Genomic DNA, 19,546 nt, shown 5'->3' on the forward strand with positions numbered 1-19,546 from the left:
AAAAAAGATCTTTTCTTCAACTAGAGAAGGTTTTAAGTTTATTAGGTATTCAATAATGAATTTTACCTTTGCATTCTTCTAGTTCTTTCATGCTTTCCTCCTGCTCCGTAACCCTGTGCGATAGCTTCTTGAATCTTCCTCGTCTTTTTCCTCCGACTACAGGTTTTACCTCTTCCATCAGAATAACCAACAACAGGCAAGCCAGACATGCAGTAATTCGTCGGATAGACATTTTTTGCTGTGTAAATAAAGGTGAAAATGTGAAACTTACACGATATTGTCTTCCGCATTCACAACGAAATTGGTTGGGCAGTGGACGGCTGTGTTACGATGTATTCGATTTCCCCGTGTTTTGGGGAGCCCGTACCCAGACCACAATATTTTTTCGGTTTTTCCTCCAGGACAGAGACTGGGGCTAGTAACGTGGCATCCTCTTTAGACTAGTCGGGAAAAAAGAAAAAACAGTAATTGCTTGCAGACGTCAGAAAGTTGTCATCCAAAGTTAATTCTTGCACTTGCGATTGTGGTTGGTGAACAACAGTGTTAATTTTCTCTGAAACATTGCATAAAATACTCTGTATAAGGACCCTTCCTTGGGGCGTATACAGTCAGTATACGCAATTGTATACGGTAAATATAAGGATGTGTAAGGTCCGTATGATGATCAGTATACGTCGGGGTATGCTAAGAAAATACCAGGACAGTATATAAGGGTGGTATAATTCCTTATATCTCCGTATTCATGCCCTTATACATCATGAATACAGTGTGTGGCATGCGATATACTGGTATGTGTACTCGACAGATATACGGGTTCTTATACTTCATGTTGAATTCCTTATATTCATGCCCTTATACATCATGAATATTGTATGTGGCATGCGATATACTGGTATGTATACTCGGCAGATATACGGGTTCTTATACTTCATGTTGAATTCCTTATAGCTAAGGATACAAAGTAGCGTATACATATATCGGAGACGGAGACGACTTAAGGTCGGCACACACGAGGGGACTAGTCCCTGCGACTAGACCGTGCGACTAGTCCCCGCGACAAGTCTTTAAAGGGTTTACACGAGGGGACCGGTAGCAGGGACTAGTCCCTTAAGGTGTTCACACGAGGGCACTCAATTGCACAAGAACATAGGAAAATTAAGAGGCAAAAGATGTTTCTTAGTCTGGGGCGTTACACGTAAACAATGAAAATTTGACAACTTTTCATTGTAGCACTATTAAACATCAACGCAAATGAACTACACTTATTCAGTCGAATTATTCATGTTTTTACGTTCCTTTTTTTTATTTATTTATTTTTAACAGACACAGAGTCAAATAGGGTAAAAATTCCATCAAAACGGCTCCAAGACATCTGTATATGTTTACAAAACTAGAAATAGTTTTTTATTCTTCAGTTGTAGAAATCTAGAATTCAGGGAAAATTCATAGGGACTGCAATGTTTACAAATACCGGAAGTCACGCATCATACTGATCCGTGATTGGCTTATTTACCGTTTAGTCGCAGGGACTGGTCGCACAAACAGTTCACACGAGGGGACAAACATTTGTTTCATGCGACAAGTCCCTGCGACTGGTCGCAGGGACCAAAGTTTGGTCCCTGCGACCACAGAAATGTGTAGTTCACACGAAGGGACTAGTCGCATGAAACTGGTCGCTGGGACTAGTCGCAGGGACTAGTCCCCTCGTGTGTGCCGACCTCTAAAGACGAATGAATTCTGGGAATGTTTACGGAGTACAAGAATTGATATATTTGTGTTTGGATTCATTGCATCCCGGCCGAGCAGGGCATCGACGAAAGGATATCTAAATATTAAAAAAAAAAAACATAAAAATTCATTGAACCTTGGAACCAAGAAAGGAGTATAGAGTGTTGAATTGAGATAAGTGCATTTTATAAATGACACAAATTAAAGAAGCAAGTTTTTATGAGTGAAATTATTTTATTTAAATTTAGCGGCACCATGCGCGTGCATGGTTCTCATCAGGAACTCCAGCAAATTAAAGATTAACAAAAGAAAAAGAAACGAAACTTGAAGGCAATTTTCGAAAAACTTGCGGTGAGCTACACAATCTGTATCTCTTCTTCTGAGCTGCCTTCCTCGTGTCTGTCTTCTTGCTCGTCCCCCGAGTCGTCCGCTTCATCTTGTCCTGAATCATTGTCTCTGTAGACTATACAGAAAAATGTGGTTAGTTCGTTGAAACATGAACAGTTTAATCGAAAGCGTTATTAGTTAGAATGTATAGTAAATCCTCCTCTAGGTTTTGGTCATTTCATGCATCAGTCATATGAATAACTTCCCATTCAACTCCAAAATTTAATTCTAGAATGGAGGCCATGATAACTAAATAACCATTTTTTGCTTTTGATGAAAGATACACATGAATAGGTTCCTTTTCAATATTTTTTATATTAACACCTTTTTCAATAGTTAAATGCATTGAATATTTAATATACATCTGTGCCGCCTCATCCTGTTCTACTTGCTTTAGATGGGCCCTCCACTCGTCATTGAGAGCCCACTTGGGCGTACCAACTGGTGGCTCTTTATCGGCCTCCTCCCCTTCTTTTGAATTCGTTCGCTGCCACCTCTTGTTAACAGAGCTTCCTGCCCTTTGGCTTCTTTCGTCAAGCCTGTAGAAAAAAAATATATAAAATTTCATATAAATTTTTTTTTTACTAGACGGAATTTTTTTTAGCTGCGTGTTCAAAAACCACCCGTACTTATTTTGATCGTTAGCTTTCACGGTCCAGGTGTTTCAACTTCGTATCTTAACTTAAAGAGTGCATGTGAGCATTACTTTCTAGAGAAGTTATTCAGCACGTGACTTCGGTATTTAGGGGGCCTTGAAATCCAGTCCCCTTCCTCTTCACTGTTGTTGACATAATCGTCCGTTGACATGTGCTCCTTGGTAAGTTTAGAATAAGCGAGGGTCTCCTTATTTTCACCCCTGAGGTGACTCTTTCTTCTTTCGTATTTCTATGGGAAAAAAATTGGCCTTTGTACAATTTTATCAGGATAACTTAGTTTAATTTCAGACGGAGCTAGAAGTTATGGAAATTTGATTAAATACACCAGTGAGGTATGCCGTGAAAGATGACCACATTATATCCTACTGTCGATAGGAGGGCTTTTTCAAACAAAAATCTCGTAACAGTCACGCCTGACTCGTTAACGTCGCTCGATTTCCTTGGTCGAACGGATAGCAAAACGGAAAAAACTTACCCTCTCTTTTCTGAGGTTTTTTTCTTCTTCATTTTGACTTCCTCCGTGATCTTTCCTAGAGTGCACATCTGTGGATGTGCTCGTAATAATAATAATAATAATAATAATAATAATAATAATAATAATAAAGTCTTAAATTCTTTATTCCATTATAAGATAAAACTACATATCTTATGTTACAATGAATTCGGAAAAACTACAACAGATATATTTTGGCTGTTTCTGCAGAGAAACAATGAGTTTATTAGTTTTATGGAGACCCTATTTTTAAAAGTGCAGAATATTATTGATCTCTCAAACTTGTTACGGTTTTGCTGGAGATGCATAGGTCAGATGCAATAGGGTGGATGCACGCATTGTAAATCATATGTGCAAGAGAGTTGTGACGCTGGAAATGAGCTGCCCGTGCGTTAACAATCGGACAAGAAAGGATGAAGAGAAGACACTGAAGTACGGACCCCTTCGCTGGGAACTAAGGCAGCAGTTCCCAGGCTACGAGGTGAAGCAATATAACATCATTATGGATGCCCTCGGGGGGTGGTCACGGGAGCTGGATGTCATGATGGGCGAGTTGGTGGGAGGCAGAAGCACAGACGTACTGCGAAAGATGCAGAGGGCAGTGCTCTCGGGCACGCTGAATATTTCCCGGGCTTTCAAGGTGGCAGTTTGAATTCCTGTTAGAAGGAGGACCGTAGACACAATGGAAAAGCTTTTTAGGATTAGTTAATGTACATTTATTTTTTACTCCATGGCTCACAGGTTACGGTTTTCGCCCTGTGCTGCCTGATTAGAATGTAGCATTTAGTTGATTTCTCTGCGACATAATAGTCTTAAATTCTTTATTCCATCATAAGATAAAACTACATATCTTATGTTACAAAGAATTCGGAAAAACTACAACAGATATTTTTTGGCTGTTTCTGCGGAGAAACAATGAGTTTATTAGTTTTATGGAGACCCTATTTTTAAAAGTGCAGAATATTATTGATCTCCCAAACTTGTTACGGTTTTGCTGGAGATACATAGGTCATGATCACTTACTTTCGACCACAGCTCTGGGGAATCCACCATGGCGACAGAGTTCTTGTACAATTAACTGTGTCACCTTCTTGTTGTGAGGATTACTGACCCTGAAGTGACAGGGATAATATTACATTTTGTGAGGTGTAGTTAACCTGGGTTGCAAGTAATCTTGGTCAAATAAGAATGTGAATAGCATTCCCCTTGGGGAGACGATTTAAGGAATCTAGTCTTCCAACCTCTCCCCCTTTTACTTTTGTCCAATTTCTAGAGGCGCTTGCAATTGCTGAAGCCGTATACGGGTTACAAGTAAATTACTGAATGATCTTGAAACTACCTTGAGATAAAATTCTTTTGTACGTGGACACTGTAAACGATGTAATGATCAGACTGATATCATGTTTCCAGTTTATCAGCAAATACTTAATTCTGATCGGGCAATCTAGTTTAGATGCCGTAAGGATGGTTAGAAAGCAACAATATTGGAATTCCTCTTTGCTGGTTATCTAATAACAATTGCAAGTTAATAACCAATGGCTGATTTTGCATTAGAAAAGCTGAGCCAAATAGCGTTAAATTGACCGAGGACGCCAATGCGAGAGTCGAAGGCAATCTCGTTGCCATGTTCCTACCAATAACGTGGCTCCATTTTCTGCCTTTAAAAGCACACACAATCCACAATTCCTCTATTCGCTCCGACTAAGGGCTAATTCTCGAAACGTCAGCTTTTGTAATCGTTACGGTGGCCAATTTACCATTTCAACTTTGTTGATATTTTCAATAGTAGGTTTCACGGTAGCCGACGCCAGCCTGAAAGTGGGGCTAGAATTCTCGGAGGGATTGGCACTAGTAGGGCAAAGCAATCGTATTGTAATAAAATATGCCAACTTTGGCCGCGATTTTCTTTGACAGAAAGTTTTCTCTTTTACAATCAATTGCAATGGAAGATGAAAAATATTGGTTTGAGGATTTTCTCACAATGACATTAAGCTCTCTTCAAGATTATTTAGGGCTTCGAGGGCTTTCAAAGTCAGGTCGTAAAGCTGAACTCGTTGCTCGAGCCTTTCGTGCTTACGAGTTGAATGTACCGATCAAATTCACACAAGAAAAAATATCCGAAGACCTAAAGAAAGAATACCAACGTCGGCTTCTAAAATTTGATGCTCAGGACCCAAACACTATCTCAGCTTATAAATGGGAGGAAAATGTTCAGACGTGGCCCGATTTGGATGAAGGAAAAGTTTTCTCATTCATCCAAAAAAAAAAAAAAACAGTCGAGACCGAACATATCGGCAGGTACAAAGATGAGAAACCATATAGCTACTATGAAAGTGGATTTGTTGGATGTTTGTATTCTTATTGCTTCCCTGACCAGCGGAACAAGATTTTCAATAAAGGCGACGTGACTCCATCCACTAAAATACGTGATCAACCCCACAAATGTTGGATTTTGTTTGATAACAACTCCATTTTGACTACTTGGTGTACATGTGTAGCTGGGACAAGCCTTTGCTGCAACCACATTCTTGCTGTTTTGAATAAAATCAATTCTGCATACAAGAAAGGATATTCAAACCCTGCATGTACTTCTTTACCTGAAGGCTGAGCCGGAAAAGCATGGAAAATTAAATGTTGTACATCGCTTTTCTTGCACAGTTTCTTAGGATTACGCTTATCATTATCGCAAACAGCAACGCAGCAACGATCGTGTCCGCCCATAGAGAAAAGCAACAAGAAAGGTGACGATTGACGACGATCGGTAATTTTATCCTACTAGTGCCAGTCCCTCCGAGAATTCTAGCCCTATTTTCAAGATGGCGTCGGCTACCGTGAAACCTACTATGTGTTTATGACTAAGTAGACTATTATCTGAGATGACTGTAGTTGGACTGGCAGGCCAGGGAAACTAAACAACATTATAATTTGGAAAGTATATTTTTGAAATTTTAAGCTTCTTAATTTTCACAGCAGGCATACCTTTATTAAAATATTTAAAATAAAAGAGAAAAAGAAATTAACAGTAATTAGATAGAATGATATGGAAACTTAGAATCAGTCATACATATGTTGCATTTTTAAACATTTGGTTGTGGTAACTTACTTAATATAGCTCAAATGGATATGCTTCTTCGTAATTTTCCTCATTTCCTTGAATTTCAAAAATAAGTCAGGTGATCCACTAGTCTTCACTCGCTTCCATAATTTTTTCTTTTTTCTAATCAGTTTCATTAGTGTTTTGTGGTAAATTACATGTGCTATAGCAATGCAATGAAAATACTTTGACCACATATGTTCATTATTTGCACTGGTTCAAATTTTTCCCATAAATTTTGATTTCCTTAATTTAAAACTATGAAAAATGATTCAGAACATAGGAAATTAATGGTCAGGGAAACTGTGTGGGAAAATCTGAAACTCAGTACTATTGAGTCTTTGTAATCTTTAGGCTAGGAATGCAGGTTCTTTTTACCCAGAAATAATTTTTCAGATTGGGAAATGTTATATTTGCTACTTTTTTTTCTTACTCATCTATTGGCAAGAGTACCATATAACCCCATACATTAATTATGCATTCAGACTAGAAGATTTTTTTTTAAAGTTTTGTCGTGAAAGACAAAGAAGTGGAATGCATAATTAATGTTTGGGGTTATATGGTACTCTTTCCCATCTATTTATTTGTTTCTTATCAATGTGATTAATTATTTACAGTAGACATGCCACCAGATGACTGCAATTCATCTGAAGAGTCATTGGACACCCTGGAAGACTCATTTGTAAGTCAATCTTTTAATTATTGATAGTTCATTATCAATTTCTTCACACACAGCTACTAAAGTGGGATTTGATACATTTAAAGCCAGATTTTCTTCTGTTATAATGTAATATAAATGGATGAGGGGGTTAGTTTCTGGGGAAACTGTGGTGCTGCATGGTTGGGAATATATGAAAATAATTTGGTTTTATTAAACAAGTTCATAAAGTGTAGTGGTATAAAAAGCTGACATTTTGAATGTTAGCCTTGTGTCGCATAATGTAGGACACTTAATTGGAATTGTTGATGATATGTCCAAACCACACCAATTGCTCCCTTTTTTTGTAGGGAAAAATAGTTGTGATTATGCTAAATTGCATTTTGAACAAATGGTAACGTCAACAGACGATGAGGACATGACAACTGAGAATGAGTCTTTACTTGGAGGGTCTTCACCCATAAGCAGTGCAATTGTGAAGTTGGTAATCATGTTCTTCATCTCTTGGAAAACACTTCGAAATGTATCTGACTCAGCTATCAGCATTTTGTTTGATTTCTTCAAGAAGTTGATCAACCTCTTGGCAACAGTCTCCCAATCAATAATAATTAAGGAAACTGCAATCCTGTTTCCTCATTCTTTGTTCAGGATAAGGAACTGTCTTGGAATAAATAGGGGTGACTTTGAAAAGTTCATTGTGTGTCATAAATGCTCATCAATCTACAAACCTGAGGAATGTGTACGTACACTTACCAATGGGAGGAAGAAAGGAGAACATTGTAAATTTGTAGAATTCCCAAATCACAGGAGCAGAACTCAAAGGAAAGCCTGTGGGGCTTCTCTCTTTAAGAGTGTACCATCAAAAAAGGGGGATGTTATCTTAAAAGCGAAGAGAGTTTTCTGCTATCATTCTGTAAAGAAGACACTTCCAGAGTTTTTGAAGCGACCTGGGTTTGCAGAGAAGTGTGAAGAATACAAAAAGTCACCCCGCAATCCTGATCTCTTAGGGGATGTTTATGATGGATAGATCTGGAAAAACTTCAAGAATGCAGGACACCCTTTTTTCAATGCCCTTAATACTTTTGGAAGTATGCTGAACCTTGACTGGTTTCAGCCATACAAAGATTCCGTTTACAGTGTAGGGGTACTTTATCTCAGTTTTCTAAACTTGCCTCCTGATGAGAGAAACAAAGAAGAAAACATAGCTGTTGTAGGTATCATTCCTGGCCAGCAGGAGCCGGCGCGAGATGTACTATGATCTCAAAACTCAAAATGGAAAAGAGAAAGTCATTGTAGCTGTTTCACTTGATGTTAAATTGCGTCTTTAAAGATATTCTTTTCTACTTTTGGGAACTTTTCACTTCATACCCTGGTCTTAACAAAATTTGCACATGCATGTAGGGCAAGACCTTACTCCTTGGTGACTGACTGTTCAGTATAAATTTTGCAACATCTAAAAAACTTAACCTTTGAGCCCAATAAGTGTTCAGCTTCAACCTTCCCTTCAAAATATCAGTAGCAGTGGCAGTAGACTGTTGGGCTTAAAGGGTTGAAATGTTAAGTTTTTACTTTGTAGGTCTGATAAGTCAATGAGGGAAGGGAACCCTTGTCAAATCATTATAGTGTACAGTTGTACATGCATCTCTCTATGCTTCCATCACCCTATGTCTAATTGCACATTTTCCTTATTGATGGTTGTTTATTGCTAGATGTGCAAGTATTGGGGAAAATAATAAATATTTTTGGTTATCACAAGGCATTTACTCACTTTTGTCTTGTGGTACATGTTTCTCAGGCGAAAGGGGCAACCATATAGAATTCCCAACCTGCCAACTTTCAATAGCCATGCAATTATGGATATTCTCAAATAACTTAACTATAGCCACTCCAAAAATGTCTCAAACTCTCTATATGATACTTCTGCTTACGAGATAAACCGGTACAAATGACCCAAACAACATATAGGAGCCATTTGGCACATAATTAAACAGGCACAAAGGAGTCAAGTAATACAAATGCGTGTCTAGTAATCTAAAGGTAACAAATAACTTATCTGGCTCAAATGATCCAACCAGCATGGATAGCACAAATAACCCAGCCAATGCAAAGTACCTGAATGGTTTAAATAAACCAATAACCCTACCAACAAATATAACCCCAATGGCTGAAATGAATGAAATAACTTGAACAAGAAACCTTGCATTGTGTACGGTCAAGTAAAATTTTCATTACACACAGGGATAAGGACTATTAGTATATACTAAAACAGGGGATAGTGTTGAAGGCGCGCTCTGATTGGCTAGTCAAACTCCGAATATCCTTTGCTATTTACCTCCGAGCAACTCGAGAAAAAGTGGCGTGCCGGTTTGCATCCGTGACAAGCGAATAAATCACTCAAATAACAACGAAGTAGTCCCTGAAAACACAGAGAAAGCGACTAAATTTGGTTTGGCTGTGTTTAAAGGTAATGGTAACCGGGAGTTTATCGATAAAAACCAGTGAAAAAGGATTTGTTTAAAAATGCAAATTAATCTTGCGTAACCTCACTTGTTTACTTGAAAATCAAAGTTCAATGGTATTTTTTACAGAATGGTTTCAAATACAGAAAGAGTTTGCAACGCCATTTGAAGAAATGTCGCCACCAGAGCTAAACAAAATGTCTTCAGAAATTTTATCTGTCAGCGAAAAAACGAGACGGCAGTTTTTACAACAAAAAATCGCTTACCGCGATCCGAGCCGCGTTGAATCGTTACGCGCGGGAAAATGTTGAAATGTTGGAATCGTATGAATTAAAATCAATTTTTGGTGGTGTATATTATCTCACTGTTTTAGTATATACTAATACAACTATTCACCTCAGTGTCGGTGGTTAGCGGTGGATATTTACCGAGCCGCTTCGCGGCTCGGTAAATATCCACCACTAACCACCTCCACTTCGGTGAATAGTTGTTAATTATTTCAAGTATATCCTCAACTATCTAAACTGTTTTATATCAGTAAATTGTTTCGTTTGTCGACAAAAATTGGTAATTAATTGGTTTTTTGGTGATGTCTGTTCGATTCGGGGTGGTGGCTTGGCAGTGTGGGATATCTATTGAGGTTTTATTTAAAAGAAGTTGTTTATATTTTTTATTTATATTTTTGGTTGATAACACGACCCTACAAGCCTCTGGCTTTAAATATTTATCACGTTTAAATAAAGTGTTATTATTATTATTATTATTATTATTATTATTATTATTAACTGAGTGTATACTGCTTCATTATACCACCTTATATTCGACATTTCAAACAACCCAATTTGCAAAATATATTGCCATAGGTAACTTTTGTGGGCTAGAAGATATCATATCATACCAAATATATCCAGTTAAGAGCTTTTTCTAAGTACGTTTAATTAATGTATAATTAACCTTACACTTTGTGTAAGGAAAGTGTAATTTTCAGTACACACATGGATAAGAAAGAGAAATATACTGAACAGTATACAAGCCTTATTCAACAAAATCATTATACATCGGTATATCGTTCCGTATACACAGCGTATAATGCTTCATCACACCTCCTTATATTCGGCATTTAGTATAATTTCAGAGCTGAGCAAAGAGTTTCCAACAATCTGTTTGGTCGAGCGGTTCCTTATATGGCGCTATATAAACCGCTCCACGCGGTTTATATAAAATGTTAAAATAAAATGTTAATAAATGTTACTAAAATGTTATGATTTTAGAAATTTCTCTGTTGTTCAGCTCTGAAATTATACTAAAACAATTATCCGCCTCAGGTTCGGTGAATGTTGTCGAATAATCCCCTCGACCTCGTCTCGGGGATTATTCGACGATATTCACCTCGCCTTTGGCGAATAATTGTTAAATATAATTTATATCACTACAAGTAACTTATGTGGGCTAGAAGATATTATATCATACCAAAAACAGCCAGCTAAGGGCTTTTTTCTAAGTATGTTTAGTTACTTGTATAATTAACTTTACACTTTGTGTAAGGAAATTATAATTTTCAGTACACACATGGATAATGAAGAGAAATATCCTGAACCGTATACAGTCCTTATTCAACAAAATCATTAGACATCAGTATATCGTTCCGTATACACAATGTATAATGCTTCATGGCACCTCCTTATATTCGACATTTCATGCAGTGAAATGTCTATGAAAGAGCGATCAGTCAGCATTCGATAGTGAGCCATTCACTACTAGTGAGCCCTTCAGTTTGGTGAGCCATGCAATGTCGACAGGGCATTCAATTTGGTGAGCAATTTACCAGTGAGCCATTCAATTGCAACGAGGCATTCAATTTGGTGAGCCGTTCAATAGTCGGCCATCCAATTATGACACAATCCATCTGCCATTTGCTTGTGAGACGTGAAAACTATACCCAACTAACTTTTTAGGTTAGTCCGCGTATTTCTTTGAAATGATAAGCAAAAACAAGGAGAGACTTTTCTGATTTTTCAACATAAAGCATCTTAAGAAGTTAGAGTATCAAGGTTGTGTTTTTTTGTAGAAATTCAGAGAGTATCCTCGCTTTTTTTTTAATTCATTGACCTTTAAGGTGCAAAAATTTGGAATTATTCACATTTTTCTTGGTATGGTATGAGTAGATAAGCGCAACAGGTAAATATCAGCCAAACCCTCTTAGATGAAAACCTTGGCCGTCGGGCACTATTGAAACAATAATTCTTCTTTAAAAGGAGCATAACTTTAAACTACAAAGCAATTCCTTAGGAACGATAGAGTAGACAGTTGAGTCAAACCTAATGGTTATTTAAGAATAAAAAACGTATTTGTCAATTTGAAAGGTCTATACCGAATGATCTCTTGAGGCAGAACATTTCTTATCTGTATCGCTATACATTGAGAAATCGCGCGAGTTGTCCGAAATAGGAATGTTTAAAATTCATTTGGCCATCTCACTATCTTATTTTTTCAGTTTTAGAGGAACCGATTATGTCCGAATCAGATCGAAAACACCTTATGGAATGTAGGCTAAAACAGCCAAACCGCACTGCCAACCAACATTACCTAAACTAATCGTTAAATGCTTTGCATTCCAACTGACAAATATGACAGAGCTTTTACTTACTAAGTAGTTGCTGTGCATGGAGATATAGAAGGTATATAAAAAGTCCTGAGTCCCTTTTGCCTCTCTGGACCAAGAAATGCGAACGATTTACGACCGAAAAATATAGTGCGTGCGTATACATATTGGTTACAAAAGTAAAATGCTAGACGTTAGTTTCATACCTGCAGCTGAAATAATCTTATTCAATGTGTAGTATTCAATACTCAAAGGTATTAGACGAGAGATGTTAGAATTAAATGGAATCTGTAGTTTTGCACATCGATTATGGATTACAAGTCAGTTAATAAGAAAAACAGATCGTGAATGACCACACCTCTGGTCCTTGGATAATCGAAGGAATCTTCCAAAGACAAATATTTCCCAGTCTCGATTTAAGCGGAAAACAGTTTTATTTTTTAAGCGGGCGTCAGCCTTATCAAACGTATCACTGTCTTATTGGTTGCTTACAATGTCAAGACTGCAGTAATAGGTTAAAATAAAATAGCATATTTTGCACTTACAATCAAACAATCAGAAATTCGAAATATTTCTCTCGTTTCGCTACGGAGCTTAACAACAACCGAAATAATTACCATTGTCCGACTTCCAACTAGATTTTATAAGAAACTAACTCAAATATCGTCAAAGCCTCACATGCCTTTGTTAGCCTATCAGTTATCTGCTCAGTGATACAGTCCAGTTTGTTTGGAGGTCCATGGTAACGCGTAAGCTGGTAATTCAGTAAAGCAGACACCGTTAGTTCTCACGCGCCTATCAAAAACAAAAAATGTGCCGAAAAAATTACGTTGATAACCTGCACTCATCGCAAAAAGGTATGCATTGGCAAAACGGGAAGACGACTAGGTGCCGAACAGATTCCGAGAACACCTTCGCGACGTAAAAAGGGAATGACAAAGACGCATTAAAACCAGTCAGGGTAGACTCTTTGCGGTGACCAATTTACATTATCGAAATTATAATTACCTATCTACAAGGATAACCATCATCTGTAAAGATGACTGTGAACCCCTTAAAGCCCCAATTCTGAAAAGGCACTTCATTATCCTGTACTGAAACTTGATTTAGTATAGTCGTAATTGCCGAAAACCGTTCTTACGCACTTAGTCCAGACATATACCACCAGTGATGAGTTCTTTAGTTCCCTTTTTATTCATTCAAGTCCACATTACACAAAGAAACTTTGCTACCAGCTAATATTAAGCGTGAAGGCTGATGTCAGTCTACGTTCCCTTTCCCCTGTAAATATTTGGTTTATCTGATGATAAAGTTTAGCCGTAAGCGTGTAATATGCTTCAGTTTTAGCGGCCCATCATCCTCTAATCACTGCCACAATATCGGAGTTGGCAAGCGGGTGGCTTAACCAGTTTGTAGACAAAGAACGAGTCACAGTTTCGTACTTCAATATCAGCCGACCAGTTACAATTGTTGTTCGACCAGTTGAAACAGACTTTTCTGTTTACCTAAACCGAAAAACAATGACCAAAAATTAGAGTTATAAATAGATAAGGAAAAGTATATTCATCACAAATACAGTCATATTAGAATTAAGATTCATGTTATGCTGTGAATAGAGAATGTGTACAAAGGCATAAAGCCTGTGTTCTCACTGGTACGCAACTGTATAAAAGGAATGATTTTGTTTGGCAGCCATTTCGAAAAAGTTCTTATTTGCCTTTGAAGAAGTTGTTTTGTGAATTTTCTTCGGTAGTGCACGACTGATTAAAATGTGTCGCGTGATCGAATGTGCCCAACTAAACCTGGAGATTATCTGATGATATTCCCCACAGTGATGTTTTCCATTTTTCAAACATTGCTTGTAATGAAAGTCTTCCTTTAACAATTTATTTTAGCGGGAAAGCGTTTCGCCGTTGGTTCGATGGAAGTGATAAATTTATTTTTTAATAAAGTGGCTGTGGAAGTCAACAGTCATTTTCGATATGTGATGGTTTTGTTCCGCGCACAGCAAAGAAGAATAAAGAGAAAGAAAGAAGAATAAAGAGAAAGAAAGAAGAATAAAGAGAAAGAAAGAATAAATGCGATCTTTTGGATTAGAAATGTGCAGGTATATTTTTCCTTCGGCATCGTCCGTTATCCGAAGCTGACAGCTTTCCGAAAGCTTCGCCGTCTCCAAAAATACTCGTTTCTCGGGACAAATAATGTCCGCGGACATACATCCGAGAATATGATTTCGCGCCGAACGGAGGCTAATGTTTATTTCCCTAAAAATTTCAGAAAAAAATTGTTCTTGTTAGAAGTGTGAGCAGTGCACCTTTCCTTCGGCAACAGATGGATGTGCTCCATTGAGCCATCCTGGCGCATGTGTGCCACACATGTTTTTATTCGGTGACGACTCTGGCATCTTTGAGCCTGCGGCTCCGGTGAAGCGGTACCACGCACCTTCCACGGGCATGTCGTTGTCACATGCTGCATTGCCTACACCGTAAGTATTCTTTCTGTCAGCGCTGTCCAGGACTTTGTAGCCTTTACACTCTAATTTTGCAAAATGGCAAAAACAAACAAAGATAAAAAATATACACTTTTTAGTTAAAACAGTTAAGAACACTCAGCACGCACTTCAACATAACTGAGGCTTAACATATCCAGGATGAATTTATTTTGTGATTGAAAACATTTTTTGTTTCCTTGTTAAAGGACGGTCGTTTGTAAAATGAAAAGCTTAACTTTTTCCACTTCAATTTAAACCTGGCGAGAAATTTTCTCAAAATTTGCCATTTTATTATAATGTCGTTATGGTTTTACACTTAAGTCCGCGAAATCTGTGACAGGCGAAGACGTTTTTTCAGTTCTGTCGAAAAGACAATTATGTTCGTTAGATGTTTAGACGCATATCAATCATGCTTGGGTGGAGAAAAAGGATACGGAATCCTTAGTAACCGTGAAGTATTAACTAGCATTTTGTTTGTAAGAGATGGAGATACCTTTGCAGGAGTCTGCGATGACTAAATGAAGTGATGGCTCAAAATTGATGAAAATTAAGAGACAATCAGCGAAACCTGTTTTAGGCCAGTGGTTGTTTTGCATAATTTAAGATAGACAAGGAATCCACAACTTCGCGACTTATAAATTTAACATGATAAACCTGACGGTTTGAGGTAGTGACTTAAAATTAAATGTGCTGAAGGGGAACGAAAATTGTTTGGAGTTAACGGGAAGCTTTAGTTATCAAAGGTTCCGCACGAATTACAGGGAGTGACAACAAAATTGTGCTATGAATGACAAAACTCCTGGAGTTCGATTTTAGTTGAAGTTCGCGCGGCATTTGAGTTAGTGAGGGTGCGAGTCACCTTGGACCTTCGTAAGCGTTCGGAAACTACTAGCAATATACCTGCAGCCAGTGGAGGGGGGGTTGTCGGTGGTGGTTTCTTCAGCTCTTCAATCTCTCCCTCCACAGCAGTGAGCCGCTGTTTCAGTTGTTCGATCAGCGAGCAAGCTAAAATTGAATAACGAAAATGGTCTGATAATCGCTTTAGTGAATAAAAGGGCAACTGAAATAACCGCGTACTTTTTCTCAACTTTTAATAGACTGCATAGAGGTCTAACTAAACATCAATTCGAGGCCAACTTTTCCCTAATTAGATTGAAAAGTTTTTTCTTAATTATTCAATTTTATTTCTAAATCCGCGTTGTCGAAAAGAATTGAAGAAATCCATCCCAGTCGCTATTTCTTTAAGAAGATTCTTTCTTCAGCTACAGTAGGAGTTTATATAATTAGGAGTTATTCACTGATGAATTTTACCTTTGCACTCCTTTAGTTCTTCCATGCTTTCCTCCAGCTCCTTCACTCTGTCCGATAGTTTCTTGAATTTTCCTCCTCCTTTCCCTCCAAAGACAGGTTTTGCCTCCTCCATCAGAGTAACCAACAACAGGCAGGCCAGAAATGCAGGAATTCGTCGGTTGGACATTTCTGCTGGGTAAACTATGAGAAAAAGTGCAACATTTACGGTATTATCTTCCGCCCTCACTACAAAATTGGTTGGACGTCTCGGATTATTTTAACGTATATTTACCAATTATATTTTTCATTTCTTGCCCACCTGGGGGTAAAGAATGGGAATATAATTTTAACCCTTGTGAGCTTTTATCCCCTCAACAACCGCAAAGTACATTTTCAGATCGTGCACTTTTCTCTCTGTATTTTTTAGCCCTTTTTTCAAAAAAGGAAGATCCTCACTTTTTTCGTTTTTACTATTGTACCGAAATTGATACTCGTGTACGTGGAGTTAAAATGGAATTATAACAGGTTATTGGGGATTATGTGGGTAAATAAGCCTCTTACAAATAGGAAAATCTTTTTTCCTCGATGATCATCAAGTCAATTTTTTGATGCCATATTGGTACGCGAAGGATTAAATCATTCTGTGGAATGTGTGTGCATGTTGGTATTTTTAAACTGGCACAATTCAAAGCAATGCTGCTGATAGTTCTCCCCGCTTGTTCATCCTCGCAGAGATGAGCAAAACAGTAAATTTTGCATGGTGATTTCATTTTTTAGAATTTATCTCCTTGGTCCAGTTTTGATATTTGGCTTGTCGGAGTTGCATAAAGCGAAGAGTTCACGGTAGGAATTAATAAATAATTGTCCTTTTCTTCATGCTTTATTGTTTATAAGTAGCGTGCTTGTGAGACGTGAAAACCGTTCTTTAGTAATCTTTTAAATAAGAAGTTGTGCTTTGTTGTAATGATGCACAAAAAAAAAGGGAGTGAGGACTATTCTGATGTTTGAGCGTTTGAGCTTAAGGCATTTCAAGGAGAGTATCAAAGTTGTTTTGTGGAAATTCATAGAGCATCCTCGCTTATTTTAATTCATTGGCCTTTCCCTGTCCAAAAAATTGGAATAATATGCATGGCACGGGAGAAAATAATGGGATCAGTTATTTTTTCTCGGAAGGGTATGATTATATTTGCGCAACGGGTGAACATCGATGATAAAAACCTCGAGACTATTAAACAAATTTTTCTTCTTTGATAAGAGAGTAGTTCTGAGCTATATGGGTACTCCCAAGGAACAGTAAAGAGTAAACAGTTGAGTCAAAGCTAATGGTCCCTTATGAACAATAGACTTGTTGATTTAACAGCTCTATTTTATGTTCTTATGAGGCAGAACATTTCTCACCTGTTTCGCTAGACATTGAGAAATCGCTCGAGTTGTCCGAAAAAGAAATATTTAAAACTCATTTGGCCATTTCATTATCTTATTTTTCCAGTTTGAGAGGAACCAATTGCGTGCGAATCAAATCAAAAAACACGTTATGGAATGTACAAGAAAAACGAAAGAGACGAAAAAGACGAAAATTTAAGAATTCGTTGCTTTAATTTCTTTTTTTCAATTGTATACTCTCGAAGTTACTGTGGACTGAAAAAGCCAAAGTGCACTGCAAACTAACAGGACTTAAACTGATCGTTAAGTGCTTTTCAATCGAACTGAAAATAGAAATCCTCCCAAATATTGCAGAGCTCTTAATAACTTACTTCGTAGTTGCTTTACCTGGAGATATAAACGGTGGATAAAATGACCAGATTATTTTGCCTCTATAGAGCAAGAAATGCGAATGATTGACGACTGAAAACATAGTACGTGCGTGCGTACGTGCGTGCGTATAAATACTGGTTACAAAAGTAAAATGCTAGACGTTGATTACCTACCTGAAATGATCTTGGTCAATCTGTAGTGTTCAATACCCAAATCTATCACAAAACGACAGATGAGATGTTAAAATTAAGTAAAATCTATAGTTTTACTCACTGATTATGGATTAAAAGTCTGAGATACAATGAAATATATGAACTTCATATATTTTGTACTGCGGTATTAGATACATATGATGCACGATCCTCGCAGTAGATAGCGCTATTTAAGCAATAGCGAAAATCAGACCTGAAAAAAATCAGGCCTGTACGGGATTCGAACCACTGACCTCTGCGATACTAGTGCAGCACTCTACCAATTCAGCTAACAAGCCAACTGGGAGCAGGCCGTTAAGTTGATTTGTAATAAACCCGTCAAAGCGATAAATGAGATACAATGAAAAATATGAAGTTCATATATATTGTACTGCGGTATTAGATACATATGATGCACGATCCTCGCAGTAGATAGCGCTATTTAAGCAATAGCGAAAATCAGACCTGAAAAAAAAAAATAAAAAATCAGGCCTGTACGGGATTCGAACCACTGACCTCTGCGATACTAGTGCAGCGCTCTACCAACTGAGCAAACAAGCCAACTGGGAGCAGACCGTTAAGTTGATTCGTAATAAACCCGTCAAAGTGATAAATGAGATACAATGAAATATATGAAGTTCATATATTTTGTACTGCGGTATTAGATACATATAATGCACGATCCTCGCAGTAGGTAGCGCTATTTAAGCAATAGCGAAAATCAGACCTGAAAAAAATCAGGCCTGTACGGGATTCGAACCACTGACCTCTGCGATACTGGTGCAGCGCTCTACCAATTGAGCTAACAAGCCAACTGGGAGCAGGCCGTTAAGTTGATTCGTAATAAACCCGTCAAAGTGATAAATGAGATACAATAAAATATATGGAGTTCATATATATTGTACTGCGGTATTAGATACATATGATGCACGATCCTCGCAGTAGATAGCGCTATTTAAGCAATAGCGAAAATCAGCACTAGTATCGCAGAGGTCAGTGGTTCGAATCCCGTACAGGCCTGCTTTTTTTTTTTTTTTTTTTTCTTTTTAGGTCTGATTTTACGAATCAACTTAACGGCCTGCTCCCAGTTGGCTTGTTAGCTCAATTGGTAGAGCGCTGCACCAGTATCGCAGAGGTCAGTGGTTCGAATCCCGTACAGGCCAGATTTTTTTCAGGTCTGATTTTCGCTATTGCTTAAATAGCGCTATCTACCGCGAGGATCGTGCATCATATGATTAAAAGTCTGTTAATTAGAAAAAAAAAAAGATTGTAAATGACAACCTCTGGTCCTTGGCTGATCAAAAAAATCTTTCAAAGACTAATAGCCAGTCTCGAGTAAAGAAAACAGTTTTATTTTGCAAGCAGGCCGGCCGTGAAACGTATCATCGTCTTATTGGTTGCGTATGATGTTAAGATTGCTGTGATAGGATAAAATAAAATAACAAATTTTGTATTTACAACGAAATACATGAAATAAAAACTCAGGAGTGGGTGTCTACAAGAGATTATCAACTTACAAAAAATAACAAACAAAAGAAACTTCCATGTCCTGGAACTCCAACGGCGTATTTTATTAGCAAAACCCTTTATTTTCATACCTACCGTAAATTTCATAACAAATTATGAATATAGTGCTTCGACTGACACAACTGCTCTGGCTATCAAAGCAAGAACATATAAAAACCAACTTGAGTACATTGTCAATAGAAAAAAATCCTTTTCTGAATACGCTGGTTCAACAA

The 19,546-nt window shown here is 37.6% G+C and overlaps 2 protein-coding genes and 1 long non-coding RNA gene across 4 annotated transcripts; 1 reads left to right on the forward strand and 2 right to left on the reverse strand.

The window, feature by feature from the left end:
• Positions 1–1,728: 1,728 nt before the first annotated feature.
• LOC148725355 (uncharacterized) lies at positions 1,729–3,499 on the reverse strand. The gene is made up of 4 exons (XM_088729332.1): positions 3,247–3,499; positions 2,822–3,000; positions 2,478–2,654; positions 1,729–2,191 (listed from the first exon to the last, which is right to left on the reverse strand). Exons 2-4 carry the CDS (start codon positions 2,920–2,922, stop codon positions 2,176–2,178), a joined length of 294 nt encoding a protein of 97 aa, XP_088585458.1. The 5' UTR covers positions 2,923–3,000; positions 3,247–3,499; the 3' UTR covers positions 1,729–2,175.
• A 2,547-nt stretch (positions 3,500–6,046) lies between these two features.
• Positions 6,047–8,771, forward strand: LOC148725356 (uncharacterized). The gene is made up of 2 exons (XR_015990891.1): positions 6,047–7,040; positions 7,367–8,771. It is a non-coding gene; the product is annotated as an uncharacterized LOC148725356 (long non-coding RNA).
• Positions 8,772–13,248: 4,477 nt separating this feature from the next.
• Positions 13,249–17,897, reverse strand: LOC148725357 (pancreatic secretory granule membrane major glycoprotein GP2-like). 2 transcript variants are annotated; one of them, XM_088731907.1, is made up of 5 exons: positions 17,787–17,897; positions 15,880–16,047; positions 15,469–15,573; positions 14,392–14,612; positions 13,249–13,582 (listed from the first exon to the last, which is right to left on the reverse strand). In XM_088731907.1, exons 2-5 carry the CDS (start codon positions 16,043–16,045, stop codon positions 13,439–13,441), a joined length of 636 nt encoding a protein of 211 aa, XP_088588033.1. In that variant the 5' UTR covers positions 16,046–16,047; positions 17,787–17,897; the 3' UTR covers positions 13,249–13,438. The 2 variants fall into 2 exon arrangements, with proteins under 2 accessions (XP_088588033.1, XP_088588034.1); XM_088731908.1 differs by having other exon boundaries at positions 15,880–16,050.
• Positions 17,898–19,546: the final 1,649 nt, after the last annotated feature.

The sequence above is a fragment of the Stylophora pistillata genome, chromosome 8, assembly GCF_964205215.1.
Source record: "Stylophora pistillata chromosome 8, jaStyPist1.2, whole genome shotgun sequence".
NCBI lineage: Eukaryota > Metazoa > Cnidaria > Anthozoa > Scleractinia > Pocilloporidae > Stylophora > Stylophora pistillata.